This window comes from Oreochromis niloticus, linkage group LG17, assembly GCF_001858045.2.
Source record: "Oreochromis niloticus isolate F11D_XX linkage group LG17, O_niloticus_UMD_NMBU, whole genome shotgun sequence".
In the NCBI taxonomy this organism is placed as follows: domain Eukaryota; kingdom Metazoa; phylum Chordata; class Actinopteri; order Cichliformes; family Cichlidae; genus Oreochromis; species Oreochromis niloticus.
This window is the reverse complement of record NC_031981.2, coordinates 28209116-28235714: the sequence shown is the minus strand read 5'-3', so window position 1 is coordinate 28235714 and position 26599 is coordinate 28209116. Positions and strand designations below refer to the sequence as shown.

At 37.6% G+C, this 26599-nt stretch overlaps 1 protein-coding gene across 2 annotated transcripts; it reads left to right on the top strand.

Annotated features, from left to right (window-relative positions):
• Positions 1–1324: 1324 nt before the first annotated feature.
• LOC100707567 (regulator of G-protein signaling 8) lies at positions 1325–26599 on the top strand. 2 transcript variants are annotated; one of them, XM_003453526.5, is made up of 5 exons: positions 1325–1549; positions 18219–18328; positions 19669–19730; positions 23521–23687; positions 23887–26599. In XM_003453526.5, exons 2-5 carry the CDS (start codon positions 18228–18230, stop codon positions 24079–24081), a joined length of 525 nt encoding a protein of 174 aa, XP_003453574.1. In that variant the 5' UTR covers positions 1325–1549; positions 18219–18227; the 3' UTR covers positions 24082–26599. The 2 variants fall into 2 exon arrangements, with proteins under 2 accessions (XP_003453574.1, XP_005458332.1); XM_005458275.4 differs by having other exon boundaries at positions 1328–1549; positions 18215–18328.

Genomic DNA, 26599 nt, shown 5'->3' with positions numbered 1-26599 from the left:
CACAGCAAGAAAGTAAGCAGTTTAACTTCACTCTCTTGGAGGGGGTTAGTGCATCAGTATGCTTCACACAAAGTACTTGTCAAATTGCGTAACATTGCCTAAAACCTCCAGAGCAAAATGTTTTTAATTGGCTTGTAGATTTACTTTCTCAAAAGAATAGTGGTGTAAATTACTCAAGCTGCTAAATCTTTTTACACTTTACCACTGTAACACCGTTTACCCATGTGTGAGTGCACATCCAAAGCTGGAGAAAACGAGACGGGAGGAAACTCAGAGCATGTGCACGTAGGCAGCGCTGTTTAACTGCTTTGTGTGTGTGCGTGCGTCCTTGTGCAAGTGCGTGCATGTGTGTGATTTTATATAACACTTAGTTGCCTATTCAGCAGCAAGAATTATTGGTTCTCAGCCAGACTGCCTCCTCCACACTCTCAGTTCCTTGCAGATCTTATCTTTCTTTTCACGTTGCAGTAAGACAAATAATTTTCACTTTCACTCGCATCTATGTGCCCTAAGCTTGTCATGTGCCGTTTTCCATATGCCTTTGGCTTGCAAACAAATGAAGGTGCAATCCCACCTCTTGCACGCATTGTCTTTATGTTTTATGCAAAATTGCACATACACAAAGATAAATAAAAGCTACTGCAAGATAACTAGGCTTTTGTTGACTACCAAATCATGTTATCATCATTGTTCCAGTTTGCCTGAGTGTACACTAGGTTTTGGGTTACGTAATCTTTATTTATTTATTTTAGTTCGTTCAGATGCACAGCATCTAGTGATCCAGAAGACGGACATTAAAGTGATTGTCTTTTATGCTGATCATGTAAATCAGCATCAAAATGCTTTATTCATCACAGAGGCTTAGTCAAGTATTAAACACTAGATTAAAATGGTTGAATTTCATATGCAGTTTCCTGGCCAGAAAAAGTGAGAGAAAACTGTAAGAAAATAAAAAAATAAATAAATAAATAAATGACTTCTGTTGCTGTCGCCCTAATGTCCTAAAATACCTCACAATCAATTTCAACAGTTCTTAGAGTGTTAATTTCAAACAAATAGTTTTAGTTTCCTCTTGAGAATTTTGGGTAGTCAACCTTAGCCTTCAGTAGCCACCCACAGCTGTATTCCTGCACTACACATTTACGTTCCCATCTTTGCAAACGCAACCTCACTGACATCACCGAACAGCACCTCTCCTCTCCACAGATGTGCTCTGGGCTGTCCTTGGAGATTTCCCCATGCAAACAAAGCTCTCCTCCCCTACGACTCTCTCTCTGTTTCCAGCCCCACTCTCTGCCTCCATCCATCTCAGCTGCTCTCTCCCCCCCACCTCACAATTTCACACCAATGAGCATGCCGCATGTAGCTCCCACTCACTGGCATCAGAAACACTAGATATCTTCAGTGCTGAGCGGTACAGTTTCACACAAATACACAACAGCATTGGCTAGACGGAGGCTGCGTTCAGCCAAAAGGCACGTTGGGGATAGGCAGTGATAAAAAAAGAGGGGGAGAAAGAGTCCAGCTGCTCTCTCACACCGGACTCAAGGTAAAGGATCCATATTAATTTATTGGGTGACAGAGTGTTATGTAATTCTGTTGTAGACACTGAGCTCCAGGCATTATGTAGGTCTTTGTTATTCTTGATGGTTCACAGCACGGATTATTATGTGTAGCTTTGAATGGAGGCTTACTAGTAAATCAGGGAAAACACTGTTGACTAAGTGATATGACGTCTTTGGGGCTAATATTGGAAACACTAATGAAACTATTATGGGAGAGTAATTGAAGTTTTGAACATCAGTGTCATGCAGCTAATTTTAAGAAGTGTTTGTGTACACTGCCAGTCTAAATGTCTTCCTAAGTGTTTTCTTATTTACACATGCTTTCAATTTCGTTTCCTGTAAGCACTCCTGAAAATCAGTTCATACCCTCCCACTTTCCCTCCCTTGATTCTGGTAGCTCTGAGGGCTTTTCAGTCCAGTAAATGTCACTCAGCACTGCTATCAAAGATGGAGAAGGGTTTTAAAGTCTACACAAGTGGCATCTGAGGGTGAGGTTGCATCCAGAACCTTCCTAAACTGCTAATCCTTATTACTTTTTTTCAGCCATTGATTTTAAAGGGTCAATTCACCTAAAATATGAAATGACTTTTTTTTTTTTTTTTATCACTTTCCTCTGTGAACCTTTAGCCAGTTTTACTTGTACTTGACAGGGAAACCCTATTTTCTGAGAGTTGTACTGATAATTTTTTATAATACTAGGATCTCTACATTGGAAGGGAGGCTTCACATCCTGTCAGTGGTGGTTCTAGACTCTGGATGGGCAAAGTAAAAAAAAAAAAGAACATTAACCCCCAGCAGAAATGCATTTAGTCAATTCAATCAAACAATGTGCAAAATGTCACTGCAAAATGTGCAAACACATGCAGTTTGTTTGGAATGAGGCAAACAATTTTTAATTGATTAATTAAATTGATTAATAAATAATTTGCTTCCTATAATTTTTCTCTAGCTTTTCTCCTCTCTGCTTTATAAAAAATACAAATATTTTCTGAAAACAAAAATCATAACGTTCATTCAAAGAGTACATTGGGGAGATCGATACCATTCTGCCTGTAGGGTAAATGTACAGCCTTTACATAAAAGGTGCATATGACTGCAAATATTGCCTATTTGTTTGCAAAGCGCTGTTTTTGGAGCCTCAAGCTGAACCTTTTTCATTCTTACCTTGAAGCTTTGTGAAATCAAGCATCACATGTGAGGGACTGTGAAAACAAGGGACACTGTATAATTGTAGAGAAGTCACTTTTCAAATGCAAGGGAGGCCCCCCATAAAGGATAGCCTCCTTTCCTTAACTGAAATCAGACATCAAAGGACCAGAAGGTCATTTTCCCATAGACTATACAACTACCCCTGCCACACTAATCACATACAATGTGATTAGGCAGAATTCCCGTTCCCCCCTCCCATATGGTTTGTCCTGTAGCAAATATCCTAAAGCTGGAGAAAATATCTAGCCTGGATCTGACAAAATCATTCTTTTTTTTTACACTTAAGAACATTTAAGCACATTTACACTTAAGCACGAGTTAACGACGTGTTAGCGCGGTTAGCTCATTAACACGTTAGCGCAGTGCAGCCCCACACACGGGGCGATCCGCGCTAACTCGCTAACTGAGATTTGCCGTGTTAATGTGGTTATGGCGTTAGCGTCATTTTAACGAGATTAACGCTGATATATATATAATATAATAATAAATATATAGCTAGTAAAGTTTATATTAGTCAGTTTTAACAATGCTACCATGACCGCGTTGTGGGCAGTAGCTCCATATTTAAAGGTACACTGTGTAAAATCTCACCAAAAGATGTCAGTGGATTGCAAATTGCAGTCAACTGAATTATGATACCTTATTGCTCCTAATTAAAGTGCATGATCCTAGTGGCCGGTGTAGGACAATCAACTCTGCCTCCAGTTTTTCTGTAATGGGTCAGTCTGCAGTTTATGTCAGCTGTCAGTATGTTTGCAGTGTCAATATGTTAGGTGGGGAAGGAGATTGAGTTATCCTTAGTTAAACTTTGTTGTTAATGTTCTTGAAGGGACACTTAAGTAATAATTTACATACTACGTGAGAATTTAATGAAACTGTTTATCAGAGGGAAAATCTGATTTTTAGCACACTGGAGAATAACATTAGCTACCACGTTAGCTTATAACCAGTTGCTGTTGTTCTGTTTTATTTTGTGTTTTTGTCCTTGTCAGCTGTTCAGTGACAGGTGGGTCAGATGTCTAATCTGCTGACAATATGTAATTTTGACAGGAATAATACATGTATGTATGTTTATGCATGTTTTCATGTGTTAGAGTCCTGAATTCAGTTCAGGATATGAGGTTTCAGATGAGAAGGAAGAGGATAATGTTTTATGTAGATCGCCTGACATGTGGTCCTCTGGCTTCACATTTTTGCTTCTTTGTTTCATCATTTGAGAAGAGGTTCCAATTCATCATAGGTATGATCCTTCATATCCTGAGTGAGAAGGTGCAGACATGAATTAAAATTTGCCTTCATGGCACACAAATGCCTATAATGACTACTTATAGTATGTGTCCAGTCTGTTGTCATTTGCATACAATGTGATTAGGCAGAATTCCAGTGCCCATCTCAGTCACTGTATTCAAGATGGGCGGGGCAACATGGTGGCTTCCACAAATGCCTGCTCTTAGGTATTTTTAATGGATTATTTTCAAGTGTATGAGGATGAACAAGTTTTTTGGGAAGATCTTATTACACACTAATCAATGTATTCGTATTTGTACAACACTGTTGTGTCGATAAAGCATATGCCAGAATTGTGTCCCTGTGCACCAGTGGTTTAAGGTGAGCATTATGCAATGTACCCAGTTCAATTCCAGTGAGGGACTTCTGTCACGTTTGATTCTCTCTGCTCTCTGTCCTCATGTTCTGTGCCTGTCCCAGCTGCCAGTTGTCACAAAAAAAGAAAAAAAAAAAGGCCTAATCCCTTGGCATTACATTGCCCATAAAAGATTATTTGACTTAACACATTAGTTGTATGTTATTGTATGATTATTTGTAGAGGCAATGTCAGACAAAGTACAATCACCGTAATGCATTTTGCAGAACATGTTAGCAGTTCTGTTGTACTGTAATCTTTTCTTCTTTGAAGATTGAAGAAAATCACATTTTTTTAAAAAAAATTAGCATTGTAACCACATGTAGCAGTTCAAGTAAAGTGCACCACTGTAGCTCAGCAATGGTAGTCAGCATTTTCTTGTTACATTTATATGAAACACAGTTTTAAATCCTGCTGAAATGAAATGCTTTTAGTAGACACAACATGAGGCCTAGGAGTGAATCTGATTTTCTGCAATTCAAAATAAGTCTCTGGAACAAACTGATTACAAAAATGACTGTAGGCGGGCTGAGTAAAAAGAGACATGCTTACAGTCTGTAGTAGTGAGCAGTTAACCGAACAAAGCGTTTTGACACTTAGGCCAATGAACCCAGGTAAAACAAGACAAAACACACAACGCTTGACTAGCCTACTGTGAAAAAAAAGACAGTGGAAAAAAAAACTAAGAAAAAAACTCATTCAGTCTAGTCACATCTCATCATTTTCAGATTTAGCCCACAGGAGATGACAAGCTCTAATTTTATCACCAAGCAAAATGTTCTCCACAAGCTAATGCAAGTCATTGCCGTGCCCTTATCATCCTAAACATGCGTGTGCTTTTAATAGTTCTGTGCAGCCAGTGACAAGCAGATTTACTTGAGTGTAATCTGACATAGCTCTGAGATAAATACTTGGCCAACGACTGGGCAGCCTTATTCGCCCTCCCTTTACACCCGAGGTGAGTGACAGTGGTAAGGGCTCCTGGTGGTCACTTGAGAACTGTGGGAGGTGAAAGCAAAGATATGTAACACATTATTAAAGCACAGAATGTAAGGATTTCAAGAGGCATACCAGGTTATCACAGTCAGTGTGAATACCTAAAATATCAACATCAGCAATGCTTTGACAGAAAACTAATCATCAGCTGTTGCTGGGGTCGACTTTGGTATAAAAAAGCATGAAAGTGTCTGTGTCTGTCTGTCTGTGTAATATTGTATATGTAATGCAAAATATTTAATAGCTGTACTTATAAAGCAAAACATTGCCAAAAAAAAAGTATCACAAAACTCTGCAGTTGGTTTATTAATGTAGCTGATTAACTTTATTGTTAATCATCAAGTTGATTTACCATGAGCTTAATCAACTTAATGAGCCCATAATAAGAACCTAGGTGGACAAAACCATTAGTGCTGCTTTAACTATTCACATTATCCCTGATAGCCAATGTACACCAGTCAAAATGCTTTTGCTACAGTAGCTTCAAACTCTGAATGAATTATCCCTCAGAGCAGCAAACTGGTTCAATGAACTGCACTGTTCTAATCTTGGGCTAAGGAAATGATAATGTCCCTCAGTATTGTTAGTTTGTACTTAGAGGTCTTTAAAAGCTGATCATATTGATGCACAAAAGTGGTGACAAGTGTACATGAGTAATTTTGAAATTAGGAGACACCAAAGAGGCTTCCTGTGATGAGTCCCCCAAAATATCAATCTATCATACTATATATCTAATATGTTTGTTTGAGCAAGGATGGTAGGACACCCACACCAATAATTGTCTTTTTAATTATTTTCAGTGTTTTCGTATTACATTACATTGATTTTTTTCTTTGTAACTTTCAAGGATCTTCATCTTTCTTCTTGGAGGTTTATTTTTAAGGGGAATAGAAAAATAAGAGTTTGACTGTTCAATGTAAATCACTGTCTTTATTTCCAACATGCATAATACATAGAATCATCTAAATTTCTAATACTGGTCCAAAAGAACAGCTCCGTTTCTCCTCGGTCCAAACTAAGTCTTTCTACAAGTTGGTCTTGCAGCTCCTGCAGCCATCTTTGAACCACATTCAGACATCTTTTTTGAAGCCTTTATCTAACTCAGTGGTGAAAGTCCAAAACATTAATTTCAGCTGCCAACATAAAAAATTAAAAGTGCATGTAGAATCCTATAAAATTAAAAAATAAACAAATAAATAAAGGCTGGCATGCCATTGAAGTGCTCATAACTGAACTCAGCAACCCCACTGTCCTAAATTCTTTGTTGTATAGGTTAAGTAAGAATTGGACTCCAAAAGACATAAGGCTATACGATGATAGTAAAACCTTTTTAGTCAGCCCTTTCCTCAGCTGATAATGTAATGAAGACATAGCAGTGAGCAGTACCCACAGGTATCAAGGTTGGAGATATAGAAGACCGAGAGATCTTTTCTGGTGAACTGCTTCTCAAATTAACTGTAAAACACCTTTGAAGAGCTTAGGAGAATCCAGGTTGGTGGTGTTCTGGTCCATCACTCAGCCACATTTGGAAAAATATCAAGCCTTTGTGCATTCTCGCCACAAAATTAGGAACTATCAAGTAAAGTTCTAAACAAGCTTGTTCCATTTGGCAAACAAGTTCAGTAAGGAAGGTATATTTAGAGCATATTTCAGCTGCAAAAAGCAAAAGTATGTTTGAAAAAAGGGTGCCAAAACTCTCTAAGCCTCTAATTTGCAACACCCCACACATCAGATTTGAAAATCTGAAAATAGACCTTTAAAGGTTAATGCATGCAAGATGGCCCAAAAATTCTCACTGGGTTAACATTCCCCCAGACAAGAAGAACTCTTGGCTGTTACAAAAACTGTTTACAAGCTGTGATACTTGCTGGGGGTGAGGGGGCGGTTACTAAGTACAGACCATGCAGTGTGCCCAAACATTTGCTTCAAGCAATTTTCCTTCTTTGTTGCTTTAAAACTGTAAAAGATGGAAATAAAAGAGCAGTGCTGCTCAGGTCAGCCTTTATATACTCACAGCCAATGAACTTTTGACCAAACTGTGGGTGACCAAAATTGTGTGTGTCATTATATATTCGCTTGACATGAAAAGCGTAGTAGCACTCAGAGAGCAGATGGGTCCTTTTTTCAGGATCCCAAACTAACTGCAATAACAGATAATGTGCTCCGCCCTTATATGGTCAGTGCTGTACATTTGTATTCTGTCTGAGATTAAGTTATAATCCGCTGGAGCTTGTGAAGTGGACACAGATTATGTTTCTACACAATAAACTGATAAAGAGAAGCCTGCAGCAGGGAAGTGACAATAATCTGACCGTACATGAATGTACTTTTTTGAGTAGAAGGAAGATGAAAATAGTAACAGGGTGTTATGTACTGAAAAGCCCCTGGGCAGTTCTTATCCCAGGTTGACTCGTGAAGTGAGTAATGAGCTCAGGTGTTCTCATGGCAGGCCTCGGAGGACTGAGGAACTGTGGCGTTATGGAACATGATTAACTAAATGAAAATTTTAAATCTCTGACTCGAGAGTATTTTTAGAACTCATTACTGCTTTTAGAATGTTGCTTCTGAGATGGAAAATGTATGGAACTTCAGAAGTCCATGACTGCAAAGTTCTAAATGGAGGAAAAGAATAATAATAATAATAGGATATTTTTTAAGGCACAAAAGAGGGCTGATAATTGTAGTTTTAAAGCTATTTGATTTATGACTAACCAAGTGAAAATAAAAGGATTTCTTTTTTTTTTTTGCTGATTTTGCAACAACATCAAGGTTCGCTACATATCAAAACAACTGTACAAGCAACTTTTGCTTATGGGTGTGAATATATATAGACCCTTTTTCTTTATTCACCCCACAGCTACCCAGTTACTTGCTGTAGTATTTTATTGACAATGAATTTATTCAGGCAGCACGGTGGCATGGTGGTTAGCACTGTTGCCGCACAGCAAGAAGGTCCTGAGTTCAATTCCACCATCAGGGTGGGGTCTTTCTGTGTGGAGTTTGCATGTTCTCCCTGTGTTTGCGTGGGTTCCCTCCGGGTACTCCGGCTTCCTGCCACAATCCAAAGACATACAGCTTGTGGGGATAGGTTAATTGGGTAATCGAAATTGTCACTAGATGGTGACAATGAATGGTTGTCTGTCCCTGTGTGTTGGCTCTGCGACAGACTGGCGACCTGTCCAGGGTGTACCCCGCCTCTTGCCCTGTGACAGCTGGGATAGGCTCCAGCACCCCCGGTGACCCTGAAAAGGATAAGCGGAAGCAAATGGATGGATGAATTTATTCATTAAGTTACCATTGGACAATCCCTCTACTTTTCGAGTTGCTGTTATGGTGTCCTCAGTATTGTTATGTGATCTGTGCGTCATCCTGCAGTCACACAACAGCAAGAATGATTTCACCTTCTTAAACTGCAGTTGCCCTTAAATGCTTCAGCTTACAGTGAAGCTGAAGTCTGTCATCGACATGTTAAAACTACTCAACAGGAGGATGATTGCTGTGCTGTTATACCCTATAATATGACACAGTGCAATACAGTGTAATTCTGTGGGAAACACTGCCTTAAAACCAAAAGACTTTACTGTAAACAGCATTCACCAAATTTACTGGAAAATGGAATGGAAAATTCACATGGAAACAAAAAAACAAATTAAAGAACTGAAAATAAATTGGCCATTTCTAATGCTTGGTTGAACACTTTTGCTGGCAATGACAGCCTGAAGTCTTAAACTCATGGATGTCACCAGATGCTGGGTTTCCTCCTTTTTAATACTCAACCAGGCCTTCACTGCAGCTGCTGTTTAATTGTGGTATTTATGTCTGAAGTTTAGTCTTCAAGAAGTGAAATGCATGCTCAGTTGGATTAAGGTCATGTGACCGAATTGGGAATTCAATAATATTCCACTTCTTTACATTGTCCATCGGTTGCTTCTGTCGTTTATCACATTATCAATAAACACTAGTGTCACAGTGCCACTACCACCCATGCACGTGATATTAATGTATGTATATAAAAAATGCTGCCTCCACCTTGTTTTAGAGATGATGTGATATGCTTTGGATCACGAGCTGTTCCACGCCTTCTCCATACTTTCCATCATTCTGGTAAAGCTTGATCTTGGTTTCATCTTTCCAAACAATGTTTTTCCAGAACTGTGCTGGTTTTTCAGATATGTTTTTTTATCAAAGTCCAATCTAGTGCTGAGTTCACTAGTGCTTTCATTCTTTCCCAGGATGTACCAAATTGTAGATTTGTCCACTCCTACTATTGTAGCAATTTCTCTCATTTTTTGTAGCTTAAGGGTGCCTTTTTTCACCTGCATGGGGACCTCCTTTGACTGCATGTTGTCTGTCCACAGCAAAATCTACACCACACCTCAAATCAACTCCAGGCCAAATATCTTTCTGTAAGCAGGTAAAAAAACTAAACTTGTTCAGTGTCCAAACATATATAGGCTTAACTGTATATCAGAAAACAGTCGTCATTTTCTCCTTAACACTTTGATTATCACCTTTTCAATTTTTTGTTGATCTGGCTTTCAATTCTGACAACAGAAAGAATTTAGCCTGCAGACATTTCTGGATGGGCAATGCATGTTGTGAATTGGCCTGTCCTGAGACCAGTAATAAAACCGAAATCGGCCATGATTTCTCCTTCTGTTGTTGCTAAACGTGGCAACACATCAGATGGTCTGACACATACTTCTGTGGGCAGTCGGTTTTCCGCTCTCGTGGCCAAGTGTACACAAATGCACACAGGCAAAGGCACAAGTGCAAGACCACAGCTGTGCTCCTGTGACTCGAGTATCAAATCTGACAAGTTTGCAGCAGAGAGGGAACGGACATGGATGGACTTGCCAAAGCTGAACTGCCGAGCAGTCACCCTTATAACTTGTCATCTGAGTCACAGTGCATCTTAATTAGCCTGAAAACAGCAAAAACAGACTTATGTAATGAATGGAGAGTAGAGCTAGACAAACAATCGCACTTTGATTGTGACATTTGGCAGCAGACTAGCCAAGATTTGAGAGATTTCTAGTACTTTGGGGATTTGAATGACAAAAGAAAATACTTTCTTTTGTCTTTTCTTCACTAATAATTTAAGCATAATATTAGCTCTCCAGTAGTATTTCTCCTCCTATCTATGTACTAAATGTATGTACATACAGTCAGTATGCCATTTAGGTCAGAACATTGTGTGATTTTTCTTGCCATGCTTGGTCCAGAAGAACTTGCTGATTCCTTAGAGAGTATTTTTGACCCCTTGTTCTCTAAAGAGCGAGAGGTCCGCACATCAAGGTGACGCAGTGGCACAGAAGCAAATCAGCCAGCATGCATGAGTGTGGTTCTGCAGAGATAACATAAGCAACTGTACTCTTTCCTTAATGTGTGTGAAAAAGAGCGGGAGTAAGGCTGACAGTGAGTGAGTGGAGTAATTAAGCAGCTCATTGATCCATTAATTAAAAGATGTGTGAATGCCAGTTCCTGTCTGGATGTGAAGTATTCAAAAGATATTGTGATGTGGTGATACTGAGACAAAGTAAGAACTAAGAGAACGTTTATAAAGATTTTTTAAGAGTGAAAAAATAATAGCATAAGTAACATTGCATAATAAATTGTTTGTGTAATATAAATATAATATAAAATAGGCATTTAATAATATCTATATATTTTTCAAATGTTTTTCTGTATGATCATTGTTAAGGACATTATTACAGACACTGCAAAATCATCGTTTTTAAAGGATGGCTCTATTCTGAATATGACTATACACAACAGACTGAGCTGAGGAGCAAAAACTGTCCATATTATATAATTTACAAAAATAGAACTACAGCAGCTGGTTATTTTTGCACATGAACCACTCAGGAACAACTCTAACAAGTCTGATGTCCTAAGTAATCAGTGTAAGAGTTCCCCTCATAATAAAGTTTATTGGGGTTTTTGAGAGTTAGAGAGAAAGCAAGACCATTTTACTGACATCCAACATGGTCTGGAGTTTAAAAGGTTTTATATAATAGTAACAAATAGTGGGAAGGCTGAGTCACCCTGCTAAAAGTGAAACAGTTCCTCATTATTTCAATCAGTGTTGTGCGTGACTTAGACAGTGACATATTTAGGGTTGAATCTTTAATTTAATGGCAAGATAGACAGCTCCTGCTGGAATTGGAATGACATGTCACACAATGTGAGCCCTACAAAGCATTGGGAGTTAATGTTGTTACACATTTTAGGTTAGGTTATATGATTGTCCTTATTTATTTTTTTTAAAGCTCTTATTTAAAATAGTTTATTTAAATTGTTAGTTATGTTAAGACATGTTTTCAAAATAAGAGCTTGTTTTATTAAAATAATCCTTTTTTTAATCCTCTTAGCTCTTATTTTGAACTTTGATTTTTTTTTCTTTGCAATTAGACTGGGTTTTAGGCATTGGTAACCTGTCATTGATGCTAGACATGGAGTCCACACTTTCAGATAAATTCGACACCCTAGTTGAATAAGCAGTCGAGCATGGATGGATGCATGGGTTGTTAGATGGATGTCTGGCTTTGGAGAGGTGACACAATATTGTAGGATTTCTAGAGTTTTTATTTTCAATTTTTAGAGTACTTCTAAAAGTAGAAGTAGAAGCAGAATAGCAGTAGTGGCAATCAAAAAGAGACAAACTTATGGTGGAAAACAATAACTTTACAATAATGGGAAACATATAAATGTTGGAATAAAGTCTGAGTGTCTTTGAGCAAAACAGAGTGCTGAAACAGTATGACGTATGCTGTGAGGTGGGCTCGGAAGTAGGAAGAAAATGTACGAGCAATGTATAAAACTTTAACTTGACAGGTTGCTATTTTTACTGGCACTCAACAGGAACAAGAGCAGGGATGTGACCTGTGCATAAGATTATCTTCTCTAAACTTGAGAGATGACCTGACACGCATGCCCTCTGCTTTTAACGTCAACGCAGAGTCACTGCCGACATGTTCTCCAGGGCCCTGTACATGTACCCTACGTGGTTATGCTGTCGGTCTATACGGTCCCTCTCCTTAGCACCAAATAAATACATTTTACCAGTATACACCAGCATGCTGACAAGTAGAGAATTTTTGGATGAATATGCTATATGTACATCAATCTAATCCCTTTTTACAGGATTTGTTTAAAAGCTGATAGTACACACATACAGTGTATAGAACTGCAGAGTGTCTCTTGTCAGCATGAAAAAATGAGGACATGGAGAGACGTCTCAAAACCTGCATTGCACCAAGTTAGGTAACATCAAAGATTATTCATATACACGCACACACACAGACGCAGCTTCCATGATCTACATTTTAACATCTTAATCCACCAACCCCACCAGGGATCTCAGACACTGGAAGTCTAGCGGATGCTTCCTGTACTTTTAGATTCACGAGGCGTACTTGTGTGTATCCGAGGCATTCGAGCGCTGTTGCTGTTTTTAGCCTCCTTCCTCCAGGAGCCAGCCTTGCTGCATGGCTGAATAGAACATGCACTGCTTCCCCCTGACTACACAGATTTGTCAGGGGTTTTTATAAATAGCTCAGCGGTAGCGCAGCACATGTCCGCATCATACTGCAGATGAAGAATGTACCTCACAACATACAGATTTGTCTAAACAAAGAAGAAGAGACAGGGAGAATAGACAAAGTAGCAGGACGAGGGCATCTGTTGCCATGATACTGAGAATTTTGTCGATCACCAAACAAGCTTATCAATATATAAATGTCTCTCCTTATCAATTTCACTTGATGGCCTCCGCCTGCTAAAGAATGGCACAGGCTGGCACACAAACAAAATCTGACCATAATACATAGTTTCTGTTTCTAGTACTAATGGATGAAAGCTGCTGCCTAACGTGCCAGTATTTCAAATTTAAATGCTCGTGTATTATTGCCAAACATGAATTCATGACCAGATGCGTTTCAATTTAAATCACTAATTGCGGTCTAAAGGCAATATGTTCGATGCATTATGCAATCCAGATTGTAATAACCTTTCATTTTCACTTATCGCTCATAAAGGGGGTGATTAAATGACGGCAATGTTTTGCAGGAAGTGCAGCTTAAAAGCATAGCTTGTTTACTTTAAAAGAAATCTGTCAACAAAGACAATTCTGAGACTTTTCTCCGAATGATGACCGAGCTTCCTTTCAGTCATGAAGAAGCAGACATTTCGGATTCTTTGTTTATTTCTTAATCTTTATTCTGAAGCTCTGTAGTTGAACTACCTCACATCATTTAAATCATGTGATTAAAAATTATGATAAGTTAAGTAGCAAATAAGTAATGTAGACACTCCCTATTTATGCTCTAACCTTAGCAGATCTGGTTTCTCGTGCGCCACTAAAATGGAATGAATCCCAATCTATTCTCTGGCTAGAGTCTTCATTCTCTGGGAGAGTATTTTAAGTGAGATTTGTTGTGATTCTTGCAGCTTTGGGTCATTGTTTATGTCTGCTGAGTGCACCCTTGTCAGTTTTCTCACTCTTATACTGCTTTTGTAAAAGTCACTCACAGACTTTATATGACTAGACAGCTGAGATTTATAAATTGACACCTAAGGATGTTCGCTCATTTCCTTTCCTGTTTGAGGGAACAACACTTTTGTGATTTATTAGTAGGCCATGCTATTACATTTGGAAAGTTCATCACTGCAAACACGGCTCTGTTGACTGCAGTGCTCCTTTTACTCTCTGTTGGCTAGAAGGTCTCTTACTTTACAGCACCTGCAGCAGGTGGAGCTGGTATTTACTTGCAGCATTTATTGAAATTTATTGAAGAAGCAGCTGATTACGTTAGATATTTATTGCCACAAAGTGCTTGGCAAATATAATATTTGTAGAATAGGAGCTTATTGTTTTATTATTCATGTAGGAAAGCCTGTGCATTACCTTTGGCTGTGCACATGCACACACCTAAATGCCTGTGCACGCCCTCTGCCACAAATAGAATTAAATAAAATGTGAAAAACACTGACATTTGATTTTAATCTCATAGAAACAACCTGAATATAAATATGGTTATTCTTTTAAGCCAAGAAAATATGAGACAAAGCTATGCTTTTTAATACTGTAAGTCAAAATTAAAATGGAATAGAAATGACTATGTTGCTGAATATGAATAAGTAGTCCCAAATTGAATTTAATAATAGACAGTACTAAATAGAAATACATTATGCTTTCATTTCAGCTGGGAACTGAAACAGATTTGAATCAAACATAGAAACGAGAAAATGGATTTGGTGATTACATTACTTCAGAGATAAAAAAAAAAAAACTGAAAAAAAATCAGCACCTTCTGTAATGTATAGATCTATGTTTCCATGTTCCACAGATGACTTGACAAATCTACATTTCCATCCAGGTGATGTTTACCAAACCTATTATCATTGAACACTTAACCTCATATATTTCGATAGGTTGCTTATATACACATCAACTCACTTTTATGAAATCTTCACCGACATGGCAGATCCAAATCAAAATCTTACAAGTGAAGAACTGCAAGGCCAGAACACATGTAAGACAGCTTGAAAGGAAATATCTTTAAGTATCTGAAACTATGCTTCTTTAGCCTGTTAGCTAAATGGGACCTAATGCTAGTCCTGCACCAGAGGAATCGCCAGCAATCTGGTGGATGTTAATAGGTTTAAAGCTTTGCATCATCTTGTGGGGAAAATTGTGTGTCAAAGCTGCAGAGCAGCCATTAAATTTGACAAAGCTGTCATGTCATATTTTAAATCTTAAAGTTTAGTCTCTCTGGTGTTATAGCTATATTTGTTTCATTCTAACAGCAGTCTTTTTTTATAATGTTCCTAACTACTGACGCACAACTCGGCCCTCACTAGTGATCTTTAGTTAACTACAAGTCTATACATAGTCTATCATGCTTAAAATATCCCTGCCTATTATTTTAGCTTTCCTCTCTGAAAATGAATTTTCAATAATACCTTGTGTTAAGTGCACCTTGAGATTATGACTCATATAGATGACACATACGCTGCCTTTCTAGTTGAGTGGATTTGTTTTATATATAACATCCGATATATAACTTAGGCGTTTCTGGGGCAGGCTGCATCACATCTGCAGTGCATCTGAAACAACCCGCCTACAGTCTTTATTTAGATTTACGTTTGATGAGTAGGAAAGGTTTTTGACAGAGCATTAACTCTTAACCGAAACCCAAACAAATCTTTCAGTGCACAATATTCTAGGTTTCATTGATGGTTTTGTAACCTCGTGTTCTCCTCTGTGAACATAGATTTACCTCACTGGCTTACCTCTTCCACTTAAAGGCAGAGTGCTGAGCAAATTTCATTAAATAGCAATACCACAAACCTTCTGCATTAGTGCACCCCAAACATAAGTGCACGTACACTCTCTTACATGCATGCAACACCTCAAAACACCCAGGAGTGGATAGACGGGGAACAAAAAGTAATATTTTAAAGAGCTTTGGAATTCATGTGGTGGATGAAGCCCATTATGCCCAGCAAATGGATTTCGGTCAGCTAATGAACAGTACATTTCACAATGTTCCCACTTCAAGGTCCAAACATCAAAACAATCTAGTGCTCCAACTCCTCTGCTGCACTGATATCATCGAAGAAAAAGGGACACTAAACTGGGATAATTATCCAAAATAATTGCTTTTTATGATGGATGGACAACTACAATGAAAAGAAGGATGGACGGATAGATGGAGAAACAAGCAGCTTGAGTCATTCTAAAGCTCATCAGTGTCTAATAAAATAGCCCACTCTGGAAATGTTTACATAACAGGACTATCACCAAAGCCAAGCAAACATCCTGTAGATGTAACACTGCAACAAAGTGAGTGGACAAGACAAATCTTTACCCAAATACGTGCTACTGTCAGCAGCTGTTTATCTTAGATCAACTGAAAGGCTGGAAACAAATAAAGAATGACTTTATTTGGCTTTTACTACAGATAAAACAAGAGTCATGCAGTCATCTGGTAAAATGTCATAGACGGTAGGGACAACGATACTTTTCCGCACCTCTTTATCTTTGAATTTAAGGGTTTTCAGTCACAAAGGTGCCACAGTTGTATAGAATCAACCGCCTAGTCATTGAGTCTGCATTCGCAAACAATAAGTCAGTTTGTGTGTTCCATGCTCAAATGAATGTGGTGTTATTGCAAAATGGAAGTGTTTAGGAACCACAACAACTCAGTCACCAAGAAAGAAAGCCACATAAAGTCACCAATGTTTCTCCAAAACTCCTCTTGACATTCACATCAGGACAAAAACTGTGTGCTGGGAGCTTCATGGTATGAGCTTCCATGGCAGAGCAGCTTCTGTAGGTGTAACGTGTAGGTAGCTCAGTACTTTTGTTCATGTACTCTATGTCGACTATAGAACACTAGCCAAACTGGTTTAGCTTGTTTCCAATTAGCAAACATTTTATGAAAATTAAAATCTGAAATTTAATGAATGATCTACGATATCAAGACATGGCGAAAGCCAAATTACACAAATAAATACAGCATAGAATTATTAGTTAGGGTACGTCTTTTTCTCAGTGATGACAGACTTCACTGGATTGAATATACAGTAATACACCAGTAATATCTTACAGTTAAAATTAAGTAAGGAAGTAAGTAATATTAATGACGAGACTGACACTTAATGACAGCTTATTGAGACTATCCATATAGACTTACTTTTAAAAAACAGCATCTTTATAACCATGCCCCATCTGGAGTGACCCATGTGTCCCAGAGGCAAAACAGTGACAAATTGTACATGGCAGCAGCAGTGTACAAATGAAACAGGACAGACTGTGATGAGAGACGGAGATATGGTTTGTTTCAGTGTGGTCCATGAGAGATGCTGTTTTTTCTTTTGTTGGGGGGAGAGTGTTAATACACAGTGGGGCTTTTAAAGATTCCCCACATGTTGAAGGGTCATCTAAATACTATAAACATGATATAGAGAAATTTATAGAGAAATCACAAATAAGCCTAGCTATTGGGTTAGTGGTCTATCACAGTGGTCGGTTTAATGGTAATAAATAAGATGATGAGCAGAATAGGTGCAAAAATACATTTCTGTTGTTTTATCATTATAGTGCAGGTAAAATGTTCAGGAAAAATTGAAAAATGATCTTTACTTTTCACACTCTGTGAAACTCGTTTAAAACTTTGCATCATGTGTATTACACAGCTACACCAAAACACCTTCTCAGGAAGGGAAGTTGGGTATCAGTGATGTTTGAAGCTCCATTCTGAATGAGGCAGAGCCATACGGAATCGGCTCTTTGCATATGGAGTTGCACCTGTTGTCCACGTTCAGTCCTGTCTTGTGGATTCAGTTGGCCTAATCTCTCTGCATCTTGTTTCTTTATGATCAGCTTATTCAGCAGGCCATTCATCAACATTTGAGAACTTATAAATACATCATCTAAAGGAACAGCCCAACTACACAAAGTCAAAACATATGATTAGCCATCTTGGCACCAACAACTACGTGAGAGCAAGATTCTTGATAGCAGAGGTGTTTCCAGTGTATTATAAATAGCATGGCACAGGGAAAACCAAGAAGGGGTTGGGGGGAGGGGGTCCAGTGGAGAAGGCTGGAAGTGTGTTGTGGTTAAAGCGCTGTGCATGATTTTGGAGCACAGGCTCAGTCCTGATGCAGGTAGTGTTACATAAAGTGGCGACTCTTGCAAAGTACCAAAACAATATGGAAAATAAAGCAAAAGTTGGTTTTCGTGATTTAAAAAAAAGTGTTGAAAACCATTAAATACTGTGTTCTTTTTCAGCAAGATTTGCACCATGAAGACCAGACTAGGCTGCCTGTCCCACAAATCTGACTCCTACAATGACTTCTCAGAATTCCTGCCTCCAGCCCACGAAACCACAGCCAGGTGTCTGAAGTGAGTTCGCCAGAAAAAAAGCCTTCCTGTGCTGGTTTTAGAAGACTACAGCTTGTTTTTGTGCTTGACCTGTTGTTGTGTAAAATAATTAGAATTATTAGACCTTTCAAGGAAAAGTTGCCTTTAAGACTTCCTTTAATTTGAGGTGATATTAATGTAATTTATTGCTTTCCGTTTGGGCAGTATGTCGGTAAAAGTATTATACATTCTGAGAAAGACACTATAATATTTTTATTATTATAGTTATTATTATTAATGCAAGTCCTAAGTCATAACATATTTGCAAGAATCACCCTTGGCATTTACTAGAGGAGATAACTTCAGCGGTGCAATGTCCTGCTGTAATGACTGTATGAATGTCACTGCTGCACTAAACCACTCTGTTTGTTTGTCTGCCCAACCTAAGCTGGCAAACAAATGCACTTTGGGCTTCGAAGCTGTGCGATTCTTATCTGTATCAGATATTATGATATCATCATATTGCCCAGCGCCGACCTATCAACTGGCTGAAATTTATAGCATGTATAGCATTTCATAAAATTGTCTTTGGTCAGTTTATTTTCACCACAATGACATGTAATCTATCATATTAATATAATAATATTATATAATGTTAAATATAACCATTTTGGTATTTCCAACTTGTGTTTATGGCCTCGAAATTACATTATATCATATGACATATTATGAAGTCAAGCTGAAGTAATGTTGGATCATAAAACCTTCTAAATGTATGTAAGGCGATGGCAGTTCAAGCCGTGTGAATTGATCCAACCAACCTTCCAGTCTTTTTTTAAAGCATGTCATAGAAATCTTTTGTCAGGTGCATGTTACTCATATGTACAAGTTCACCATAATGCATGTAAATACAGAGTCATGGTGAAAATTAAAAAGTCCTCTTTTATAGATCTGTTTATAAAATATTTAATTGAACTTAATCTTGCATGCCACTTTTTATGATTTTATTCTTTTGACAATGAAACACACAGTCCCTTAATCATATATAGATTACTTACATGTTGCTGGATATAAATATACATTAAGTTCCATATTTATCTTTTTATTATTTTTTATATAAACACCCCATTTTTTAAAAATCTTTTCTCAATGTGATTAACTATATGAGCCAAAAGCACAAACAGAGCAAACTGTACAGCATACTTGCTGTTTAACATAGCCATTTTTGCACTTAGTAATAGTTATAAATTAAATAAATATCATTTTGGCCAGTTGAAAAAAGTCACACGGTCAGATGTTTTAAAACATCCTCACTAAAGAAACTTGTGGAATTGGTTTAAAATATTTCAGCCTGCTATACTTTTTGTCTTTCCCTCCATCAGGCTATCAACCGATGAAGTTGTTCGATGGTCTGAGTCGTTCGATAGCCTCCTCACTCACAAGTGTAAGTGAACACTTCCTATTTTCTGTGGGAACAGTTCGTACAGCGCAGAACACTTACAGCCAGCCCCAAGAAAATGAAAGCCACCTTATACAGGAGTAAACAAGCCCCTTCCAGTTTCTTTAATACTTCCTATTTTTCACTCAGGACACACGAATTTTACTGTTCTCCTTTCAAGCCCATGTTACGCAAGTGTGTCATTTCTTTGTTGTTAAGCGTCCGTGCCGCATAATGAGTCATATCCTCGTCTCTGACCTTCCCCTTGGACCAAACAGACAGCAGCACGCACTCACAACTCACACGTCTGTCTCCACAAATGGGTCATGTATTTATTTTCTGCTGACAAGCCATGTGACATAGCGTCTTTGACAGAAAACTCTAAACTAAAAGAGTAAAGGGCACATCCACTTGGTGAGAGTCGGATCAATTCAAATCAAATTCAAACATTTTCCTCCTACAATTAGGATGCTCGTGTCTTGCTGAACCTCAAAGGTCAAATCCATTTTTTTTAAACTGATATAGAAATCAATCGTCATTTGGAAGCGAAACTTTAATCTAAGCCGCTTGAGGTCCTGTCCACGTTTCCTGGAACAACTCAAAATCTTGGGTCAGTCAACTAATACTGGATGAGTTTAATAATACCTTCAGGACTGTTGACCCCAAGTAACATTTGATGAGCTGACAGCTTTGTCTTCCTTATTGTACGTATGCATACATGTACATAGATCAAGCACGCAATTTACAACATATGCTTCCCTAAAAATGGTAATAAAAACACTGTATACCTGTCCAGTTATATGACCAGTGATTGTGGCAATAATGTGTCAGTATCTGTAGCAAAGCGAGAGAACTACTATATAATGTTTTTTGATAAAGAAACACATGAGGTTATAACTAGCTATTCGTTTGTCTTTTTTGCCAATTAATCTGCCAAATATTGTCTCAAATAATTAAAATCATTGTTTTGTTATGCATCAATATAACCAAACATGAGTGAGCTTGAACTGCTGGATATTTGGTGAATGATGAATGTCTAAAACCATAACGTGATTATCCCACTAGTTCTATTACAGGAAAGGTTTAGGGTGTCCATCATTGTATCATTTCATTTTTTTAAAGTTCACCCAGGACCATCTTTATTTTTACTGTCCTTGCTAACTAAATGTCAATCCACAGTTACCCTCTTTTTTTGTTTTTTTATTGAAATGCTAGGTGAATGCTTTAGCTGGGTGTCTGTGAATTCTGTTCTTAGTACAATTATATGAAATTTCTTTAAATACAATACAATTTAGGGCTTTTCCAGGTTAAAGATACCAGGATCTATGAGCAGTTACAAACCTGGCAGATTAAAAAACACATATTTCCCTGTGTTGTTGCCTCACCATTTCACCAGCAAAGATAATAAAGAACAAGACTTTAAAACACACCATAACATTCTCATACATACACCTAAACTGAAGTCCTATCCATATCTATGTATCCTTGTTGCACAGTGTTACTTGCACTGTTTAGATTCCTGTTATCGCATATATGCTTTTAAAAACTTAAGTGAAAACTTTAGTGACAGTTAATAGACACTGAAATATTAACTCCCAAGTCAGAAATATGTGGGTAGTTATTAGCGTGTTTTGGACAAGATTTTTGCAAAAGTTAATAAGAGTTGGAGTCCAAAGGGTGGGTTGCAACAGCTGTATCCCAGTTTTGTTCAGTGATGAACTCCATAACACTAGGCTAACAAATGGTAGTCTTGAATGAAGCAAAGTCATACTCACTTGAACAGCTTTATTAAAATTGAGGTTATGACATAACAGATCAGTTTGACACACAAAACCAGGCAAAACTAGAGGATTTCCCTAGACACAGAGAGCCTGATGCACCTGTGCATCCTGTGCACAACTAACCAAGCATTAGAGCAGCACACTACAACATGTAGATACAAACACACACATATTTGGATTACATAAGTGATGTTAAATCAATAGGAACAGAGTGCTGGATGTTCCTTTAATAAGGTTCTAACCTTAATTTGCTTTAAAAGGAATACTGTGTATTTCATCTGGATGCATCCAACCTGTGTGCACTGTTAGCTAATATTTGACTTGTTAGAACAAAATAACAAGCAATACCTTTTTTAAGTGTAACAGATTAGGAGAAAAAATATTGAGAGGAAAAAATGTTAATATTTCTGTACCAGAGATTGAGAGATGTCTAAAAAGAAATAAGTGACTTATGGTCCACAACTTTCTTAACGATTTAGCAAATTAATGGAGGTTTCAAAATGGGCTGTAAATGTCTGAAATGGTGGGATCTGGGGAGAGGTTTTATAGCAAAAGGATGACAGTGACTGTTTTAAAGAAATCTGGCATGCAAACAGAAGATACAGACAGGCTGATAATGGACAGGAGGTGGAGATGATAAGTAGAACCTCATTAAAAGATTTACAACGAATATCAATTGGGCATGAAGAAGTGCACATCTGCAAACTATATCTGGCAGATCTGTCATGGAAATTGGATAAAACTCAGACAACGGGGTGGGCTGAGGCACTTGGACAGATTGGAAGGTTCCTGGCTTGAACTGTGATCTGATACCATTGACCTTACCAGCAAAAAAAAGAAAAAATCGCAGTCATGGTAGGAAAACCAGACTGAGCGGGAGTAAGATGGTGTCTAACAGGAACCTAGGATTGTGCCTATGTGCTTGTTAGTGCTTATATAGCCAGAGAAGTAGATTGCTCTTATATCTTTAATGTAAAACAGGTTTATTTTTGTTTCATTTATCTACAAACAATGTTCAAATGACACAAAAATCTGAGAAACGACCTAAAAGTAACAGTTCATGTGCAAAAACCTGACATCATCCTAAACTTGTTCAGAGGCAAATATGGCAAAACTTCCATAAACTTCCTAAGACCCGAACTCTTTCATGGCATGCATTTTTAATTTTTCTTTGCTATTTGGGTTGATTGGGACCTAAAGAATGTAAAAACAAAGAATTACCTTTTTCTTTTTTTTTTACCTAATTTTTGTTTTTGAGAAAAATGAGATCCAGATATGAGGACGGTATTTTGGTCTAGATGTTCCAAAATGTGATGTCCACATATGTGGACGCCAGGTCCTAGGAGGTTAAGTTCATATGCAACAGCGATTTAGTGTTATTGGAAATGTTTAGCTCCAGTTCTTGCTCTCATTTGTGATAAACGAGGCCCCAAATGATACAGAAAACATATTCATATTCTTCTGCCAGTCATCCTCAAATAAATGAAGTGTAATATTTTTTGTCTCATTTGGTTTAATTGAGTTCTCCTTTTTTTGGAAAAAAAAAACTTTCAAAGTTTTTTTTTTTTTTTTTCTAATGCTTTTGTTGGTAAGAAGAACAAAAAATTGTAATGGGTTTACAAATTTCCAAGCACCACGGTAAGCGTATATGCTGTTGGAGGCCAATCAAGACAGTATTGCTGCATAAAACATGCTTTGCACCGTGTTAAGAGGTAAACAGCAGAAAGGGTGGAAATGACATGTCAGTATGACACAGGCACATAGAAAAACATGCCCCACTTCTCATAACGTCAACACAGGGAGCACATTAATTACTCACTTATCCTGACTGACAAAAATGTGTTCTCTTTGTGGGAGTATTTTGTTCTGATTTCTTTATGCTGTAACTATAATACCATTTCCTGCTTATGTTCAGCACACAACAAAGAATAATAAAGGATAAAATGCTGTACAGTCTTACATGTTTTTGTTTTTTTATATTCTTTAACTTTTTTATTCTTTGTTTCTGTTCTCAGATGGGCTGGCAGCTTTCCGGACATTTCTTAAGTCAGAATTCAGTGATGAGAATATTGAGTTTTGGATGGCCTGTGAAGACTACAAAAAAATCAAGAGCTCAGCTAAGCTGGTGTCAAAAGCAAACAAGATATTTAAGGAGTTTGTTGAGGTTCAGGCACCAAGAGAGGTGAGATAATGCAGTTTTCTACAGACTTGAATCGATAAAAAGACTATTAATTTTAAACCCATAATTCACTGTTTAAACCCAGTCAAAAGAAATAAAAAGATTCTTATCGGGGTAACAGAAACAAACTGAAAATTACATTAATGAAAGTAAATGACTCTTATCTCATTAAAATTATTCTTTCCTCTCTTTATCCTGGCAGATTAACATTGACTACCGTACCAGGGAGAGGACTAAGCAGAGCCTGGCGGATCCCACCCCAACCAGCCTCAATGAAGTCCAAGGTAAAATCTACAGCCTCATGGAGAAAGACTCCTACCCACGGTTTCTCAGGTCCAAGATGTACCAGGATATAGTCAACAGGGCACAAGCGCGAGGACAACGAAGGTCTGTTTGACAAACAGTGGCAATAAAACTGGACCTCTACTGTAGATCATTTATCCTTTGAAATCTCTTAATACTGTGAATCTGCAAGGATGGGGTGACCTGCTTGACTGTTTCCTTTATCAACACCAGCTCCATGCATGCAATCCCTCTAGATAAAACGTGTCTCTGTGGACTGCAATATACAGTACAATGAGTGTGGATGATTATAAGCTAATGGTTTGCTGAGCAATCTGTCTGAAATATCAAAATAAAAGTACAGTATCATGCAATAATGATAGTTATCACAATATTTGCTATGTATTGTTAGTTCTTTAGCTATGTAAGTAATTTATTTTTATATCAGTCATGCACTGTGTGATTATAGCCCAAATATTCATGTTTGGGCTATAAACTCAAATAAAAGACTCAAATAAAGACTGGTAAGTGGTAGTTTGAATTGATATATGCATTTCTGTAGTAAAGAAACTTTACAGTCAATAAAGAAATCAAATGAGTTGTAATCAAATAGTCCTGAAAGCAAAATGTGTGATAAACAGCCCTTTATGGTAATCACCATGTCCTTAGACTTGAGAGACCAGACACCAAACTTCATATCACAGCAAGCGGTTGGATTATGAACAACAACATATCTGTGTGTGTGTGTGTGTGTGTGTGTGTGTGTGTGTGTAGGTGTGTGTGTGTGTGTGTGTGTGTGACTGATTACTGTGGTTGTGCACTGTGAATTTTCAACATCCTAACAGTGAACATTCTGCAACCTGAATCTGAAGCTTTTTGGCCTTGCCAACACTATTTTTTCTCACCAACTGCCTACTTCCCAAATTTGACTTGTCCAGTCCAAGTAGTCATGATGTGACCACTTGGACTGATCTGCAAAAAGCAGAGGCGGTGAAGAGGTGTGCAGAATTCTAGCCAAACTAAAACTGAGTTATTATTCTTTTTATTTTTATAACTACATTTTCTTTCTCTCCTTCTTTTTGTTGGTAGAGTCAGAAATTTGTGATCGCACCTTCTGTACCTCTGTGACTGCAGTTGGTCAGGAATTTGTACATTTTCAGAGCAAAATAAATAATTATTCTGGTTGTGGCCCGTTCACATTCTTTTATTGTGTCTTTTAGATATATTGCAACCAGTAACTCTTCTTAATCTGAATGGTTATTACACATAGAAACCAGGTGTTGGTTTAAGCAACACATTTTAAATACTCCTTGGTTGAAATAGATAACGTTTTCCTGGATAATAAACACCACAGGTTTTATAAAAGTCACTGGGTGGCCTACATGTTATATGTTGTTTTCCAACTTATGCATCTACCCCAACCCTCTCTCTGTGGACTTTGCAGCCCTGCATCACCCTTCTTATTTGCTTTCATTATATTACTCTGCCAAGTAGAGGGTGCTATCACAATAAAACATGGGTCACAGCAAGCAGCACAAATCTTGTGCAGGGTGTCTTTTTCAATAGGAAGAGGGTGTCTCTGCTTTATTTTCTCTCTTTTCAAAGAGTACACTGGATTTACTTTGCAATGAATATTTCTGATATATTTTATCACTGAGGCAACTATATTGTGGTAATTATCATTATTGCTTTATTGCTCAGCCCTGCCACTACTTGTCTTACCTTCTCTGTGAAATAGACAGTTGTATGCAGGTAATTATACCTGTTGTGGTAGTTTGTGTGTTTAAAATGAACAACTAAGTGAGTGACCACTTAATAGCTGAAACTGTGCCAAAATAATCAATTGCACTTTGATGTTGTTATTGCATAATACTGTGTATCTATACTGCAGGTAATCTGTCAGCTCATTTCACTCAGTTCAACAGGCAGACGTTAGCTTTCACTTCTTTTCTAAATGATGAAAATGGTTTAGGCAGTCAAAGATTCCTGGATGAAATTCTCTTCATTATTTCTGATGATTTGGTGGGTTTAACATATGTCACTGAACTGTCATGAGTTTTTTATGGATTATCGACTACCAAAAAAGTTTCCAAGCAGAGTTAAAGAGTAATTTAAATCCTATTCTAAAATGGATTGATACCTGATTAACCAAAACATGCAGCATAAACAGCAGACGCTCCATCAAGGTTAAAATTAAATACAGCGTTCTGCTGACACTCTTCCACTGAATTCCATCCAATCTTTTCTGAAAATAGTTTTCTGCATGATGCAATACTCAGATTTACTGTTTATATATTCTTAAACATGTACAGTATGTTAAACAAATACTGCAGATAACTTTATTTATAATATGTCAGTGTGCTCCTTCAGCATTTGATGTGTTTCTGCATTAGATATGCTCCTTAACTTACCAATCCTTTAAATGAATTAAATGCAAAACTCTCCTGAGCACTTAAAGAGTGGTAAATATTTTCTTTAGTGCATGTGTACCACATAGGCCAGCCTGTTTGAAATGCCAGAAAATGGATAAAGATTTTTAAAAAAGCATACTGCCATATATGGTATGTTACTGTGCTCCACATGAATGTAATCTCCCTCTTCTTCTCTTTGCATTAAAAAAATTAATCTGCATT